The following is an 18,149-nucleotide window of genomic DNA, read 5'->3' on the forward strand; positions in this document are numbered from 1 at the left end:
TTTGGCTTTCAGACCCAGAGATGATATCTGTGCGTCGGGCAACACTATGAGCTGACCGACTTTGTACGTCTGCTTAGTATAATTTTTTTCAAACCCGCTGATCCAACTTTGGTTACTTCCAATGACTTTTTCTTTCGTGTCTGTTTCCTCTGGGTTTGAACAATGGACATGAGAGGAAGGTAACGAATGAAGCGGCTGATTGGAGGTGAAGGGCTGGTCTAGACTTGGTGTGGAGAGGCATTCCGACATACATTCACTCTCTCTCTCTCTCTCTCTCTCTCTCTTCTCTCTCTCCGTCTCTCCCTCTCTCTTTTCTGTTAAACACACACTGGCTAGCTGCTTCTCACAACTCTGCTCCACTCTTCCACTTGTGTTCACACCTCTCCAAGGATGTCGCAACTTCAGTCCTCCAGCTGCCTCTGAAGGCTCAAGAAGCGCAGGAAATTTATGGACGTCTTCTTTGCGCTTGTTTTTTTTTTTTTTTTTTTTCTCTTTCACTCCCCCCCCCCCCCCCCCTCCCAACCTGTGTTTTCTGGTACCGGCTCTTTTTCTTCTCCCCCCCATTTTTCGTCTTTCCTGCACACTTTCACCAGTGCTTTAACCCACTCCAGCGCGCCCTGCAAGAGATAATGCGACCTTCTGCCAAAGTGCCAGAAAGCACGCCACGGGCGCCGTGGGTTCCTCTGTCGATACTGAAATAGACTCAAACAAGTGCCGAGAGAAGAGAAAGAGGAGGGGGGAGAGAGAGAGGGAGAAAAGGAAAGCCACTGTGGAAGCGACAAGCAGAGAATGAGCTGCCGGCTGCCGGGGCTGGATGCGGATTTGCCAGAGCAGGTAATGAATTGCCTTCACTCTTTCTGTGTGTGACGCCGTCCTCCGCGGTCAAACAGGTGCGCCCTCTAAGAAAACGCCGGCCATCACCGTGTATTTTTTGCATTTACGGGCCCCGGGGGGAAATCGCTACTTTTGCTGATTTGTTCGGGTCGCCCTCCAGAAAGTCCTGTTGCATGCGTTTGGTGCGGAGTGCTCCCCGACCCGGCATTTCAGGACCCGTAGCCCGTGCTGTAATTCCAGACAACAGTTGTGTAGCAGGTGTGCCGCTCAGCGTGAGTCTGGGCCAAACGGGGGGAAAGAAGGAGATAATGGCATTTTAGAGGGCGAGGGCCACTGGCCAGGGTTAGAACACGTGTAGGGTAAACAGGTCGACTGCTTGGTGAGAATTAAGGAAAAAAACATTAAACATAGTTGTGTGACATGAAATGATCAGGAATTTCTGGTAAATTTTAACAAGTTTATGAAGCAGGTATTTGATTGCACAATATATATGGCAATTTAATTATTCATCACAAGTAAGGTCACTAATATGAAGTTATTTTTAAATGAATATTTTACTGTTGTATTGAGAGAGTGTTTACAAAAATCTATCAAAAGTGAATCAGTGACATTTGCTTAGATGCTTTCTTTCTGGAGAGAACAGTCCTTTTGGTTTTGGAGGAACAGTTTTGGGGCAGAAAAGAAGGGCAGGAGGCTGAGAGTCGCTATTAGAGGATGTGATGCAGCCGCCTGAAGTGTGACAGGAGCCACAGCAGACAGCCCGACCTGACGGGCGAACAATGGGGAGGTGAGAAGGAGAGCCGCCGCTCCCCCGAGACCTCCCTGTGCGCCGCAGCTCCTCAATCCTCTTTTTCAACTGTATCCAAATCTTTGGAGCTGCACCTATTTTTTCATATTCAGGGGCAGCATTGTGATGTGTAAACCGTGGTCTGAAATGTGCTTCCTATAATTACCCTGTTTCTCTTAGATGTGGGTTAGGGAACTGGAAACATCAGAAAGAGGTTCATATTTGAATGATACGAGTCTGTTGCATAACTTTGAAAAAAATGTCCATCCATCCATCCATGCATCCATCCATCCATTTTCCATACCCGCTTGTCCTACGTGAAACTTTAAGGTAAGAGAAAATATCATGGCATGACTTTGCCAAATTTCCTTTCTCTGTAAACTGCCTTCAGTTTAAAATAGGCAGGAGATGCGAAAGCGACAGCTACAGTCAGTGGCCAATTCATTAGCTAGTTCCAGGCTGGACCAACTTTCGCCTGCTGAACCATTTCAAGGGTATGCATATTATGCATTCAGAGAAGCCTTTCTCTGCACCACTGTTGCACTGAGATGTTCCTTTCATATTTGTGGCCTTCCTGCTAGGTTGAACGAGTCTGGCCATTATCCTCTGACCTCTCATTAACAGAAATGTCATTGACTAAATTTTGTTTGTTTATTGCACCAGTCTCCATAAACTCTAGACATTGTAGTGTGTACAACCCCAAAGAGCGTGGCTGTTTCTGGGCTGTAATCAAGCTGTAACCACCATGTGTGATAGCAACAATCACACCACATTCAGAATAGCTTAGACTAGGTGTTGTAGCCGTTCTAATGCTTAGTTGCACAGTAAATGAACCTCTTGACTTTGTTTGCACGCTGTATACATTCAGTTGTAACCAGATGATTTATGTTTGCTGTTTGCATTAGCAGGTAGGTATATCTAATAAACCAGTTAATGAGTATATATGGGAACATTGGGAGCCCTATGTAGTCAAGGGTCACAAAGTGTTAAATGAAAATGTGTGTGTGTTTTATGTACTGCATATATTACATTGTGGGGACCAAATGTGTGTGTGTCTGTGTGTGTGTGGGGGGCAGCTCGCCGCTTCCATGGCTCTCTGTGACGTAGAGGCTGATGCACTGATCCCAGTATGCTGGCTCCAGTCTCCTAGAACTGGTCCATCACACAGCAGGGGCACACAAAGTCCACCCAACCTCAAAATAAACCTGCTTTGGTTCTGGCTATTTTACCAATTAGATTATGCCTGGACTACAGGTGTGGCTGTTAGCGGCGGCCACACGGCTCTCCATCTGTTCCTGTCTGACGGAAAGCCTCCATGACCAGAAGCATGGCAATAGCTACATTGTAGGTTGCGTGAATCAGTAGCGTGCTGCGCTGGGGTTGCTAGGGGAAATAAGACAAGCTGGCAATTACGGCGACGTTTTTAAACGGGCACAGCTATAATTCCCATAAAAAGTTGCCAGGTTTTCCACAGCGCTGGGATACGAAGAGGGAGCGGGGGTTGGGGCAGCACAGAGACCATCCAAAATGACACAGTCCACAGCCCTGTAGCTCTGAAGCTTTTTATCACTTCCTGCCCCGCTCACGATAGACACCTGACAGATACGAAGGCCCGACCGGCCATCAAATCGGAAAGAAAAGCAGCCCAGCGCCAAGCGGTTTTGAAAATGAAAAGGGCTGCAGCACTGTGCTGTGATGTACCCCTGTGGGGCCGATCAAAATAAAAAAAATAATAATTAGAAGACTGAAACTAATAGGACACCGAATGTGTGGTCATGAATCAACAATTGAACAATTCCCTTTTGGTGTAAGTAGGAGCTTATTTAAGTGTATGTTTCGCTAGATCAGACTGACATAGATTAAATATATTTTTCTCCAAATTTGACAGGGGTGCTATACCCAGAGATGAAAGGGATCACAGGGGCGCTGTGCTTAGAGGAGTCATACGAAACTCTGATGAGGGTGTTCAGAAGAGGACAAACATCCAGGGCAAAAAAACGAGCCAATTATTCTCAAGGCGCGCGGCATGCAGCGGGAAAGATACGCTTCACTATCCCAATAACACGGACGCGCAAGTCTTTGGCTAAGTCCCAAGCATTTGTGCAACAAAAATAGTGTTGGGTGACTTTTTAAATATTAAACAAAAAAAGATGTGGAATGACCTCCAGAGCTGCAGCTCAGGGTGAACCTTGTCAGCTCCTCCGTCTGTTCGCTGCCAATCAGTCCCGGTCAGTCTGATGAGGAGCTGGGGCATCTGGGGAGCCGAGCTTTCATTTGCATCCAGCCGGAAGAGACTGGGAGGAGTGTGGGGGGGGGGGGGGGAGAGAAAAAGAGAGCAAACTGTGACGGGACAGACGTGCGCGCGCACACACGCTGCGATGGAAAGCGGCTCTAGAGAGCGACGGCTTCGCAACCAGAGTAAACGGAGCAAGGTCACAGGCGTGGGTCCGTAAATCCGCCCTCGTCGGGGAGGGGCGTATAAATTCACATAATCTCCCCCGGTGAATTTATGCTGTTCATAAATAATAGTGGAAACGCGCCGGGCTGGCAGGCATGCTTTTGTTTAGGGGTGCGCCCTCCTCCCAGGTGAAACTACGAATTCAAACCCGTGTTCATGTTTGTGTACTTGTCACCTGCACTGACGGCCACTCGCATATCACCTGCACACTGCCAGTTCAGAGTAATATTGATGAAGAGTCACTGAGAAATAACAGTAAGTAGCAGCTCAATGCAATAATGACCCCAAGAACAGTAAGTAAATAGCATTGTGTTCAATAAATAAGACGAAATATTGCAAAGACAAACGGCAAAAGAGATCGGTGCTGATGAAGAGAGCGTGCGGATGATCAGCGGTTTAATTCGCAGTGCCCTTTCATCCTATAATTAGCAGCTGTTGAGTGGCCTCAAGGCTCGCTTCTGAACCATGAGGCTAGAGCTCTGATGTTTCCCCACCGTCTGTCAGAGCGTTTCTGCGCTGCTGTGCTGTGTTGTGCTCGGCCCTGATCTGTATGCAGTACATGCACCTCACAGGCCATCATCGCTCAGTCCTCTAGATGGCCAGCGCCTGATCCGGGATCAGTATCCCTTTGCACTCACCATTCCCCATCCCCTATGGCCCATGCATAGACCTACATGCTCTTCCAAAGAGCAATGAAACGATATCAGGGGCAAGTTGTAAATGCAGAAGCTGGTCAATGGTTGCCAAATTGCACTTGGTCTTGCCGCACCCAGAATGTTACAACGGCACTGCAACCGATGCCAGTGTTTCCTCTGAGACCCACAGACATTCGATGTTGGGAGCTGGGAGGGAGCAAAAATCTGGACCGTCTGTGGGTCCCTGAGAACTAGGGTTGGGAAACACGGACCTAAGCAGGTGCTCCAGAGCATTACCAAGAAGTTGCCGTCACTTCAGTCCCAATTAAATGCCAGTGCTATCATTTCTGTGTCAATGGAAATGTCTATGTTCATAATGTGATTAAGACTCGCAGGAGTCCTGCAAATGTCAGTGTTCAATTAGACTTATGACAGCCACGTCGGTGTGAATGCACGGACGGGAATAAAGCACACCTTCGCTCCATCATAGTACTGGCCAGTGCCAGCCGGTAGCCAGCAGATGGAAGTCACATGATCACAGCTCTCCGAGAGCGTCACCTCTTACGGAGCCTGAGATTGCCTTGTTCTCTGGTTCCAAAGGCTAAATGCCGAAGTCTGGTGTGGGAGGGGCTTGTTTAGATACCACGGCCGCCCTTCAGATAGCATGTACAGATGCCCTGCTTGGGGGAAAAGCAGGACGTCTGAGACCAGACCATCACACAGTTACTATTTAAGCATGCAAGATGTACACAAATGTTTAAAATACAGCGATAAAAGAATCGGCACCATCTCATGAGTTTCAGGCTGTCTATCTGGGAATGTGGTGGATGATGCGTAATGACGTGTCTCTGGGAATGTGGTGGATGAAGCGTAGTGACGTGTCTCTGGGAATGTGGTGGATGATGCGTAGTGACGTGTCTCTGGGAATGTGGTGGATGATGCGTAGTGACGTGTCTCTGGGAATGTGGTGGATGATGCGTAGTGACGTGTCTCTGGGAATGTGGTGGATGATGCATAGTGACGTGTCTCTGGGAATGTGGTGGATGATGCGTAGTGACGTGTCTCTGGGAATGTGGTGGAAGATGCGTAGTGACGTGTCTCTGGGAATGTGGTGGATGAAGCGTAGTGACGTGTCTCTGGGAATGTGGTGGATGATGCGTAGTGACGTGTCTCTGGGAATGTGGTGGATGATGCGTAGTGACGTGTCTCTGGGAATGTGGTGGATGATGCGTAGTGACGTGTCTCTGGGAATGTGGTGGATGATGTGTAGTGACGTGTATCTGGGAATGTGGTGAATGATGTGTAGTGGCGTGTCTTGAAAAGCATGTACAGCTTGTAAATACAGAATCGTACAAGGGCAGTTTTCATTTTGTAGTGGAAAGGGGTGTTTTTCTAAATATCACAATATTTAAAAAATTCCTGGGTCACAAGATCACTAAATTCACATGACTGAAAATGCCATTTTTAAAAGGTGAAATGGAATGAAATGCAAGGCGTACAACGGAAAAGGTGTAACTTGTACATTCGTATCTGACATTTTTGCAGTTTCGGTCATTTATTTTTTATTTAGTGAAATATAAAAAAAAATACTTTGGTAGGTATTTAGAATGAATTTTCCTTCACCAAACTTCTCTTCATGTGGGCAGAGTATTGTTTGATTATCATTGCTATTTTGGCTTTGATTATGTCCTGCATTTAGTATAACACAGTATTTCTGTACCACATTCTCTAAGCTTATGCTATAATTTTGATGAAGAGTAATATTTGAGTATGTGGGTAATTCTTATTTTTATGCTAAATTCTAAAGAAAAATTGCACCGACATCTTTAAGTATGGTTTAAATGCTTTATTTAATTTGGCAGAATTGCTGTTACTTTTAGGTGAGGTTTACTCAGTTAAATTCAGCACTTTCTCACAGACGAGTCGCCTTTTGTTCGGTTGCTCCCGGTTATCGGCGAGACTGTGCCCCAGCCTGCTGAGTAAACAGACCCCTGACACCCGGATGAAGGACACTGCCGTACATCCGCAGCGACTCGATCTCGCGGAGGGTCTTAATCTGATCCCATCGTTCCCAGCGTGATGAAAACAACCCCGGACAACCCCTGCCAATCATCCACCCGGGGGTCAGCCTCCGCGAGAGAATCTCATGAAACCCGGCTGAGACCAAACAAACGGTTGCAATGTACATGTAATGCACAAGCGTCTTACTGTACGGTTGGCAGCTCTGCACAAGGACCAAGCAAATAGAAGCAAATAGAAAATGCCTGTACTATATGCTACCGATGGCGGGGAAGGGAGGCAGTTCATAAGTTCAAATCCCAAAGCCAGCTGTACATAACACAGTCATTCTCTTAACAACCGGCAAATCCAGGAAAGTGGAAGCATTGTGAGAGACTGAAGGATGAAGAGAATCTATATGTATGGGAATATTACTTTATTATGTACATATAAATGGGCCACACAATGTTCACGCTGCTAACCGTTACCCACAAAAGGACAGTTAAACCTTTGCAAGTGCTGGAACCATCCATGTTATCCATGGAGAACTCAGACACATTTCTGATTGTGGAATTAAATTTTAGCATGTATAAGTCATCTTTGAATTCAGAGCAACATAATGAAATCCAATCTCCAGATCATATTTCAGACCTGTGAAATGAATCCGTAATTTTATTTTTATTTTTGTTGCAATTTGTAATGTTCTTTTCCTTTCAGAGCGATTTCAGGATGCCCTCTCTATACATGTTCCAAAACGCCCGTGTCTATATCTGCGAAGGTCAAGCGGATGTGTGGCGAGTGGGAGTGGCGTGTTCAAATCGGGCACAGTCACCGAAGAATGGATGCGTTCACATAATTCAACTCAAATCATTTAAAAAAGGGTGACACTTTTTTTTTATTCCAATGTCTCCTTCACAGTGATTCACGTTCCTCTCACTCAGGGCAATGGGCTACTGAACAGAGAAGACCCAGGGACTTTAAAATTATACCTTACAAGCTGAGGGAACATTAAATTGCCCACTGCGTTACCTTCTCCTTTACATCTGTATCTCAGTGTAAATTTAGTTACACAAAAATGTGGTTCTTTTGAGTAAAGTGTTCTGATCGGTAAAAGATCAAATGTTCCAGTAGAAGAGGATCATGTACCATCTCTTCTGCAAGGTTTTCATTTTGACCTTATTTAATCGTTTTAATCGCAAAAGCAGGCAGCACAGCTTGATGCCAGATGATGCAGAATCGCAGGACGACGTAGGGGCCTGGGGAATTTGCTCCAGTTTATGGTGGAGAGATAACACTGGGGTGTTTAACACAGCAGATTCAGATTTAATAGATTTTTTCTGATGTTTTGGTGCCCTTCAATACATTTCTCTGGAGGGGTAAATTTGACCAGTGGGGTGAAAATGACTCTACTCGTGTAGCTGGTGCTTAAAAATCAATGCTCTGCTTCAAGCAAAATTTATACATTCTCTTAGCAATCAGAGCCCTCTGCTCGGCGGTTTGTTACCTCTATTACACACCATGGCGGTCAAATGCATTTCTCACTGGGATTATGTACTTTCACAGAGAAAAGCACCACCATCTCTCATGTAAAATTCTCATGCCGTTTATATTGGTCACACTGCTAACCTGTACAACATTGTGTGAGTAAAGACTGGGCTCCTGCATTATTTTAGGTTTTGTCTTTGATTTGAAACTCTTCTACCACACTGATGTGTGGGGTTGGTGGGAGTCTGCTTCTGGGGCCCTGAATATGCTGTTACCCCCCCACCATCACCACCACCTGCCCCCTCCCCTGTCGGGCACCTGACCCTTGAAAAGTCTCAGCACAGCCCTGTTATACCACATAACTGCACATCAACTAGTGTTACCTGGGATTCCAGGCACTTAGGGTTTGGGACATAATCAGAGCTCATGTTGCCTGCGGTGAGTCCAGTATTGTGGTTACAAATTTCACTCTTAAAATGTTTAAAAGCAGCCTGTGTGACTACACAGGTGGTCTTCATCTCTAAAAAAACTTTATTGCTTCCCAGAAGAAATGTTATTCAAAGTCAAAACATCGCTGTGAACTTTAAACTGCTTTTTTTTTCCAGCTGTGTTTTCAGTGCAGCCATTCAAAGCATAGCTTTGTGAGCTCACAGCTGGAGGACTGTGGGTTTAGCTTTGCACCCCCTGTTCTGTTTGTATCAGTCTCCTCCAGGTGATTTGCTTCCCATGCTATCTGAGGACAGACGAGGCACAAGCTGCCCCCTGACTGTGGCACTGTACTGTAACGGGCTGTTGTCCTGTTCATAGTGCTGTGACCCACTGTAAACCAAACTCTTCAAATGATGAGCTCCAGGTAGCTGGAAAATGAATTATGCAAGCAGTTATGGATAGACAGACATCGAGGCTTCTATCTAATTATGTGTTACACAATTCTGCTAACATTAAGGGAACGTAGACAAATAATGACAAGCTGATATGCATAATTTGGCCTGTTCTATTAAGCAGAGTTGATTATGGACGTGGACACACCTGAGGAGTCCACACAAAATTATTTTGTTTCCCTTGAAAAGATTCCTTGACAGGTCATTAACTGATATTAAATTAGCAGATGCTTTTTCAAAGTGACATACAAGCAAGGGGTCAGAGAGCAGGTCAGTCAGCATCCTGCACCCATGGGAGTTGGGGTTAGGGGCCGTGCTAAAGGGGTCTACAGCGGTATCACTGCTCTGCTGCTGGCCACGGGAGCTGTACACCACCTCATCAGCATTTATAATGGGTACACTGGTGAGCTTACAGTGGAAGCAATAATTTTTGGTAACTTATCCAGTGAAATCTGAAGAATAGAATGATACTTCATTGATCCCTGTGGGGAAATTCTCTTTTTGCCTCCCCCATCCTGCGCTCCAAGAGACCCACTCAGACGAGAATAAGCTTTGGGGTCACAGCCAAGGGTAGTTACCTTTGGCACCTGTGGAGCTCGGGGTTAAGCGCCTTAATCAAGGCGCACGGACAGGTGAACATTTTTACAAGACCAGGCTCGAACCGGCGACCTTCTGATCACAAGCACAGAGGTTTAGTCCACCACGTCATATACCCACCCCCCAATGTAGTAACACCCCTGTACTGAAAGCCTGACAAATAAGGCTCTTGCTTTTCAAAAGTATAATCACTCTCCAATAATCACTTTTCTCTCTTTACTATCTTTACTACTAAACCTGCAAACCGTCCTGTGAACAACTGTTTAGATGTGGATTTGTTACGAATGAGCAGGATAACCATAATGCATCGCAACATCCAGGAATCCTTATTATTCAAAACATCAGTTAGAATACATGGTAGGAATTTCTATGACAACTTGTGAGCTGACCTACCTTACCGCAATATAAATAGCAAAAAGAGGAGGGGGGGAGGTTTAAGGTTCAGAACTTTTTAATAATTAAAATGTATCCGGTGGAGGGGGTTTCCTTTATGTAACATTAATTTATAATGTTAATTGGTTTTTAGAGAAGCTGTGTATCCCAAGATGAAAAAAGTCAGGCCAACCCTGCCTATGGATGCCATTCTAAGACAACCTTAAAAGGAGGCTCCAAATTGTCTGAAGAATGTTAGCTGGAAGGTACCACAGGGCATGGCAGAGACGCTCTCAGAAAAGTAATGTGATCCAGAAGCGATACCACATGTTGCAAAGACAAGAGGGTTAGGATAATGAAGACTGGAGTGGACAGGGTTAGGTTTAGGGTTAGGTTTAGGAGAGTGGAGTTCAGGAACTGAAGAGCGAAATGCGTAGAAGACTATAAGGGTAGGTAGTATCAGACAGCAGGTAGGAGGCAACCTAAGAATCAAGGGGAGGGAGAAGAAGTCGGGCTTCATCTGAGAGCTCGGAAAGGCAGTCTAAGGCAGTAAAATCACCTGAAGTCTCGTCCTGCCCACACACCTCGCAATCAGCAAACTTCATGGTTCAGCTGGGATTTGTGGGGGGCGTCCTGAAGGGTGACAAGAGTGTGACAGGTGCATAATGACCTTCTGGTCTGGAGACAGTACAAAATAAAGCAGAGAGATGAAGAGCAATACAGAAAATAAGGGTGTCTGGAGAACTTCTGATGGTCGAGATCAGTAGGAAACTAGGGACCAGTTATTTAGTGAAAAATAACCAATGAAATGGAAGCAAGCTGCTCATAGGATGAAGCACATGAGTGACAAAATAAATCAGAAAGCAAATGAGCAAAAAGAAAATCAAAGTGTGTTGAAATATCAATCACTTGGCCATCTGCTGATTTGTTTAATTTTACTCCATTTTATGACTGGGAGAGTGGGTTCGAGTCTGGGGGGGGGGGGGTGGAGGTTTGCAGTTGTACCCTTAAGTACTTTAAATAATAAACAAACAAACATATAAATAAATAGATACACGTGTCACTTTGGATATGTTGTGACAAGAAATGAGTGATGGCCTGCATTAAATTAGGTACTGACAAACAGCTAGTGATAGGGCTGCAGTGATTCAATAAATGTGACTAAGATTACTGTACTATGTTGACTGTTACTAAGTGAAAATATATGTATTACAATAACACATTTACTTGATCTGGCATCTAAAGTGTGTGAGTGTATGTGTTGTTGGGCTGTCATCCCGGTCAGGGCGAACCCAATGCTGCAGGGGTCGGCTCCCGAAACCCCCCCCCCCCCCCCAGCCCTGAAATGGATATGCAGTTGGAAGATAGAGGGGCAGAGCTGAAGCAGAGATGACTCATGTGTGTTGGGAGTGGTACAGGGATTGCAATTCTATGTCTGTCAAAGTGTGTCAGCTTAGCCAATTCAAAACCTCTCTGAAAGTCACCCCAGTATTTACAGCAGCCGTCCGATGTTCCCACGTGTCTGTAGACTTGACCATTAGCATACCATGTTTGGCTAATCGATAGCTCATCAATTTAACTAATTAAGTCAATTAATTAAGTGAGCTGGAATGACTGGGGTGCCCCTGGGGAGAGGTTTGGGAACTGAAGCGGTGTTCATCTCGCCGTCCAACAAGATATCAGTAACTTTTTGGAGCAGAGAAGAAATTCTTGATGCTTTTTATTGTGATACTATTCATATACATATGTTCTAATGTTATATTGTGTTTTTTTGTTTCTGAGTAAATATGCAGTTAATGCCCAGAGAAATAGCTTTTTCTTTGACTTTTGCATAGCAATGTGTGTGTGTAAGTATATATATTACTGTCTAACTACTATCTAACTATTTTGGGTTAACCAAGTGTGTAGAGCAAGCCTGTGTGAAACGAGGTCAAGTTGGCACCTAAATCCTTTCTGTCATGTCACTGATGACTTGAGAGCTGGACTGCATGGACATTTTAGATACCCCAGTGTTCTCCATGCCCTCTGTAAGTACTAAGGTCTCTGATGGGATGAGGGCTTCACCTGGTCCAGTCACGGTGGGGTATTGCGATGGTGTAGGTCTACTGTTGGACGTCTATCTATCGGCGCAGGGACAGTCTCAGGTGATGCTTCTCCATCCCCCATGTGGATATCTATTCCTTTCTGTGTCTCCCAAGTGGCTGAATCGCGAACGTTCCCCTCGTGGTTTTTCGCCTTGCCTGGAGGGCGTCCACCACCTGAGGCTGGGACCGGCGAGAGCGCGGGCGAATAAATCAGAGCGGCGCGGGTTGGCTCGGCAGGGCACTATTTGCTCTTCAAAGGGAGAGCGGGGGTGGGCGTGCTGTGAAGCGTGGCGGGCGGCTGGTGGGGGACACACAGAGTTGGGTGTCGGCGGCGAGGCAGACATGCTCGGGTGGCCTTGCGGGGAGCCGCGTCTGGGCACACAGCCTGTCGCCGGGTTTGATCCCACTAGAGGGCGTCGCACTCCTCTCTGAGGCTCTGCTGCTCATGCTCACAAGCGGCAGGCCTGCCAGGCCCCATTCTAAACAATCATGAAGGACACAAGCTGCTCTCTTTTCACCGTGTTTTAACTTTGCCAGCTGCTGCACCGCAAACGGTGGTTGGGTTTAAACAGACTACAAAGTCCTGCTACCGGCAATTAGCAGTCACACACTGCTAGAACAGAACTGGATCTCATTCCCGAGAGCTGGGATGAAACGGTCCAGCCGGCTTGCAACCATCTACTGGGAGAGAGAAATAGAGAGAAAGAGAGAGAGAGAGAGATTGAGAGTGAGAGGTGTCCCATGATGCAATCTTAGAAAGCGCGTAGTGCCACCAGAGAGCAACAAGGAGAAATGTGAGGGTGCATCAATAAACACAGACAGAGAGGATCCCAAAAGCTCCAGTGTGCTGGGTAATGATGCAGATTCTCATTGTCTTGTACACACTTATTTTTGAACGTCAGGTGGCTGTGGAAACGCAGGCGACTCTGAAAGAGAGAAGGCAGCGGCCTGAATATTGCGAGGCGCATAATGAAGAACTACCAACGCAAAAGTACCAAACGTACTGAGCGGACATTTGGACTCAGTTATCTCACCGTCTTTGAAAGTTACGCTTGCTGGTCATCTCTGCCAGACAAACTACAAAATAACCCCCCCATTTTTGTTTCAGATAAATAAATGTAAATGTGTGGATTTATGCTCCATGACAAATGAGGGTCAGGATCACACTCTTTAAATATGCTCTAAAAAATTAACTTCTCAACAGGATGTTTTGCTGCTGCATTCATACGTCATGTCATTCACATTTTTTTTTAACATAGTAACAAAACTGTTTAATTACTTATTCATCTTGCCGGTTCGCCCTTGCCCACCAGTAGAGGGCTGTGGGAATGTAGGTCATTGTGAATTTCTATCGTTTTTTCTCTCTAAAATTCCTGTGTGTAGTGGGTTTAGACAGAAACAATACAGATACAGCAGCTTCAGTTCACAAGGCATGAGAATGATCTGTGAAATATCACAGCCGAGGCGGTCCTGCAAGCCCGCCTGGTAAACTTATTTATCCTGTGGCACATGCAGGTTTTGTGCCAAGTGTGGCAGGTTTCACACCTCTGAGCTGAGATTTACAAAGCATGTTTATCACCTGGCTGCTCTTCCAAAATGTAAGTTTAAATATACCCCCATGCAGTTTCGGGTAATATAGTTCCTCACATCTTTTTGAAGCTCCTCTATTAACCATCCATTATCTACACCCACTTGTCCTTCATGCATCCAATTTGTACAGCTCATAAAGGTATTTAAGCACAAAATAAAGCATGCGGGTGTAAGTATATTTACATCAGTGTTATTCCCTGGATGCATTTACTATGATGGGGAAACGGAAAATCGCACGTTTTATTCCCGCACAGAATCCATAACGACGATGACATTCATGCCACGTAGGAGGGATTATAACGGGTCGTAATGCTCCCTCCAACTGACACCAACACATGCGCCACAATAGGAGGAGAAAAAGATGCAAAGAGACTGCTTAACAAACTGATTCATTACATATAGAGAGTAGATTATATATAGGACAAGACTCGGTCTATGACCCAAGCAAATCAATAAGCAGAGTAGACGAATAAAACAAACCAGGTGAATAACACTTATCAGTGTTAGCTGAACACCTATAAACAGAAACAAGATCAGTAACAACAACAAGTGCGAAAAACAAATAAAGCCACAAATAAACAGATGAGACACGTCCATATGACTATAGTGTAGTGTGGTCTGCCAACATATGAAACATTCATTTACAGTTACATCGTTAATTTCCATCAGCTCCAGTGAGTCAGGGACCAGTTTCACAGTCTCGCTGTGTTGGCTTGTTGGCTGGACCATGGTGTTGACGCTCTCATGTCACAGCTAAAACGCTGTCAGAGACGGCACGCATTCCTCATCAGCGTGCTAATGGCTCTTCACTGCACCTCACGTCGCACCCGAAACCGTGAGGCATTGTGTGAATTTGCAGCTATGGACTTTCGGGTCAGTGGGTGTAATAAGTGAAATAAACCGACATCAACAGAAGCACATGATCGGGATGCACTATGCCAGATAATGAAATATTAATCTATTAAAAGGCAGTACAAAACGTTATATGAAACATAGAGGGAACATTCAATATATGACAACTGAAGATACATTTTCAGGCAAAGCCTCCAGGCAATAGGGAAATTAAAAGAGAGTCAGTAAATAATGGTGCCATTAAAGTCTTTCTTCTGTTGCAGGGCATAGTTGGCTGAGATGGGCCTCTCTCTAGGACAGCTGAGAGCCTCCCTACGGCGTCTGCTGTTCTTCCTACTCTATGCCGCCCCCTGCTGCCAGGGTCGCCCTTTCGAACAGCCTACTGTCACTGTGGCAGTGGTGTTCAGTGGGTCCGCCTACCAAGCGGAGATCAAGGGGCGGCTGAGCCGGGACAACTTCCTGGACCTGCCCCTGGAGGTGAACCCCATCACGGTGCTGGTGAACGACTCAAACCCACGTGCGCTGCTCACACGCATCTGTGACACGCTGGCCGCGCACCGCGTGCATGGCGTGGTGTTCGAGGACAACATCGGCACGGAGGCTGTGGCCCAGATCTTGGATTTCATCTCGACACAGACAGCCGTCCCCATTGTGGGCATCAGCGGGGGATCAGCAGTTGTTCTCCCACACAAGGTTAGTAGGTGGGACCGTCTGACATGGAATGGAGAGACAAAGGCGACATGATGGCTTGCATACCCACAATGTACTGAAAACAACTGAGAGCTAAGGGGAGTCAAAAGCTTCTGTCAGGCCCTGCTGTCATTGGCTGATGTTATCTGGTGAATAAAGCTTGTCAAATACACATTCAAGTGACTGTCTAGCTGGAAGCAACTGGAAACAGTTTTAGCTAAAACAGTGTCCCCACGAGTATTTTTATCGCCTGTGAACATGTTTGGCTGCGTTTGTGCTGCAGCTCGTTTGTTTTGCAATATTATGTTGAGAATACAATCAATATGCTCTTCCCGTAGTTTCTAGCATAAATTTTACAACCACAGGCAAAAGGATACCTAATGTATCATCATGAAGGAAAAATGTTATAGATAAGATTACATCTGGATAAATATGACTGATAAGAATATGCATTTGACACCTTCTGAAAGTAGGTATCCAGTCCATAACACAGTTAATGTCTCAGTTAATGAGGCATAGTTTTTATGGAGTTGTTTTATATGCACTTAATACACAACTTTCAGTCTTTTGATGTTTAGAAAGTGTTAGCTACCCATAACCATGCTCAGGAAGATCCAACAATAGGATTCCCTTCTTTTTTTAAATAAGAACACACACCCTGAATTGACTTCATCTTATTAAATGCTGGTAATTACCAAAGCATGAAATTATAAGTCTCTCATCATCGGTGCCACAATGAACGCATGACAATAGTTAGCTAAAATTACTCAAGGAATCTCCTCGCCCCACAGCTTTATTTATGCGTGCACAAACGGTTTTCAGCAGCAGATGCTCCGCCCCTAACAGATATAATCTCACCCCAAACTTTTGATGAAACTTGGGAGCCTTGGTAAGTGTTAGAACTCCCTCAACTTGAACTTCATTGTTCTTAGATATAGATGGTTACCTTAATTTCATTTAAAAGGCAGGCACATGTATATGGGCTAAACCTACTTTGGATTGAATTTTAAGTTCAATCATTAATGCATTTGGTTGGTTCAGTCTGGGTATTCCTGTCAAAGGTCCCGTCCTGTTCAGTTTCCATCCAATAGAATAAGCTCTTGTGGGTATGCAGATCAGTCATCTCTCTGATCTGAACACATGAAATGAAAAATATGGCTGATGGCCAGTTGCATATGATTGTTCTCCCAGATACAACACTGCAAACAGGTCAATGTTATTACAGCTCTTCCTACTATAGCTTCTAACGTTTGTAATTCTGGGACAAAAAAAATTCAAATTAAATCCCAGGTATAAATTTTGTTGCCCAGTAATACTGAGAAAAGCCAAGAATCTAAACCAGCAACGTGTCATAGGCATCCCTGGAACAGCTATTTAATTCTGTCGGTGCCTGTGATTCTCTGTCGTTTTTAGAAATTCAAGCACTTTACTGCTCTGTGAATTCTAGTATTTTAGGGCTTCTGATATCTTTGTCACAGTCGGGGTCCTGCCTGTCCCCGTAAGCTCCAGGCAGGGAAGAGCGCCCTGCAACTTCATACCAAAGTAAAAACCGCCTCACCATGAATGGAGATTCATGCCTTGGTTCTGTTTTTGCCATCTTTGCAAAGTTTGTCCTCCTTTTCCCCAAAACTTGTCCAGGGCCCAGAAAGCCTTCTGTCAAGAGAAGTGAGCAATTGAGGTTTCGGCTATGGGGGCCATATCTTTGAAAGGGTCACTGAGGAGCAAAAGCAGTGCTGAACAATAATTCCTGACAGGCCTGGCATCCTTGAGCTGGGCTGTAGGGCAACAGTGAAGAGCATCCATAATTAGAATGGAATAGCAGTGGGTATAAACCAAGATGAAGCAAGTACACATATAAAGACTTTTAAGTGCTCAGACACAGTGGGGAGCAGCTTAGCGTAGAACTTTATAGCTGGTAGGAACTGAGCAAGGTTGGTGTGTGCCTTAGAGATTTAATAGTTACGTATTAATCATGATCACTCTCTACAAGTTGAGCCGCAAACCCACAGGGACTGACTTTCCAGTCTGCATCAATAAGCAGAACATTTTAAGACCTGATAATGAAAAGTGATAAAACAGATTGATGATCTCCACTGTTAATGTGAGACGATTTAGCAGTGGCGGCGTTTAATAAGCGCAGCCATTCACTCCCGCCGAAATGGAAATCTGCCGGAACACGCAGCTCTCTGCTACTCCTGATTTCCGTCAGTCTTGAAATGCATTCGGATAGAATTATGCCTTGTGTGAAGACGGCCTAAATACTAATTACAGAAGACAGGCTAAGTGCTCTTTGACTTGGTATGGTGCCCTCCATTACAAAACAAGATTCTTAATGGTCCTGACAGAAAAGTGTTGAGTACTCCATCAAAATGTCAATGAATCAAAACACCAAGCAGGACAGCGTGCACGGCCGGAACCAGCTATAGGCAAACTAGGAAGCTGCATAGGACATGAAAAAAAACTCATGATAAAAGATATATACTAATATGAATATAATTTATAAATTAGAATAATTAGACAAACAATATGCTTGAAAATAAATTGTTTATGTGCAGGCAGAACCATGACCGCCTCTAGCTATAGGCAAAACAGGAAGTTGCTTAGGGCCCTTGAATTACCTGCGTTACAGAGGAAGTGAAATGATCATCAATTTTCCTGGTAGGGGGTCTTCCAAGCAAGGCTTTGCCTAGGGCCCCAGAAAAGTTAGATCTGGCCCTGTCAGTTTGTGATGTGTTTCTGTCTTTTGTGTTTAGCCAGGTGATCAGCTGAACACATTGATTTAAAATCATGGTGCTATTCTGATTTCCGGAGAGAAGGAAAAAATATTGTTCAAACTCGCTTCAGCAAACAACCACAGGAGGAGAAGTTGCAAATATCATCAGATCT

General features: G+C 45.0%; 1 protein-coding gene across 1 annotated transcript in view; it reads left to right on the forward strand.

Moving 5' to 3' along the window:
- The first annotated feature begins 577 nt into the window (after positions 1-577).
- The window catches only part of grin2cb (glutamate receptor, ionotropic, N-methyl D-aspartate 2Cb), a 59,830-nt gene continuing 42,258 nt past the window's right edge, over positions 578-18,149 (forward strand). Inside the window, exons 1-2 of the mRNA XM_023819502.1 lie at positions 578-834; positions 14,837-15,266. Coding sequence (XP_023675270.1) covers positions 14,853-15,266 — 414 coding nt within the window. The 5' untranslated portion in view covers positions 578-834; positions 14,837-14,852. The remainder of the gene's footprint in view (positions 835-14,836; positions 15,267-18,149) is intronic.

Source organism: Paramormyrops kingsleyae, chromosome 5 (assembly GCF_048594095.1).
Source record: "Paramormyrops kingsleyae isolate MSU_618 chromosome 5, PKINGS_0.4, whole genome shotgun sequence".
Taxonomy (NCBI): Eukaryota; Metazoa; Chordata; class Actinopteri; order Osteoglossiformes; family Mormyridae; genus Paramormyrops; species Paramormyrops kingsleyae.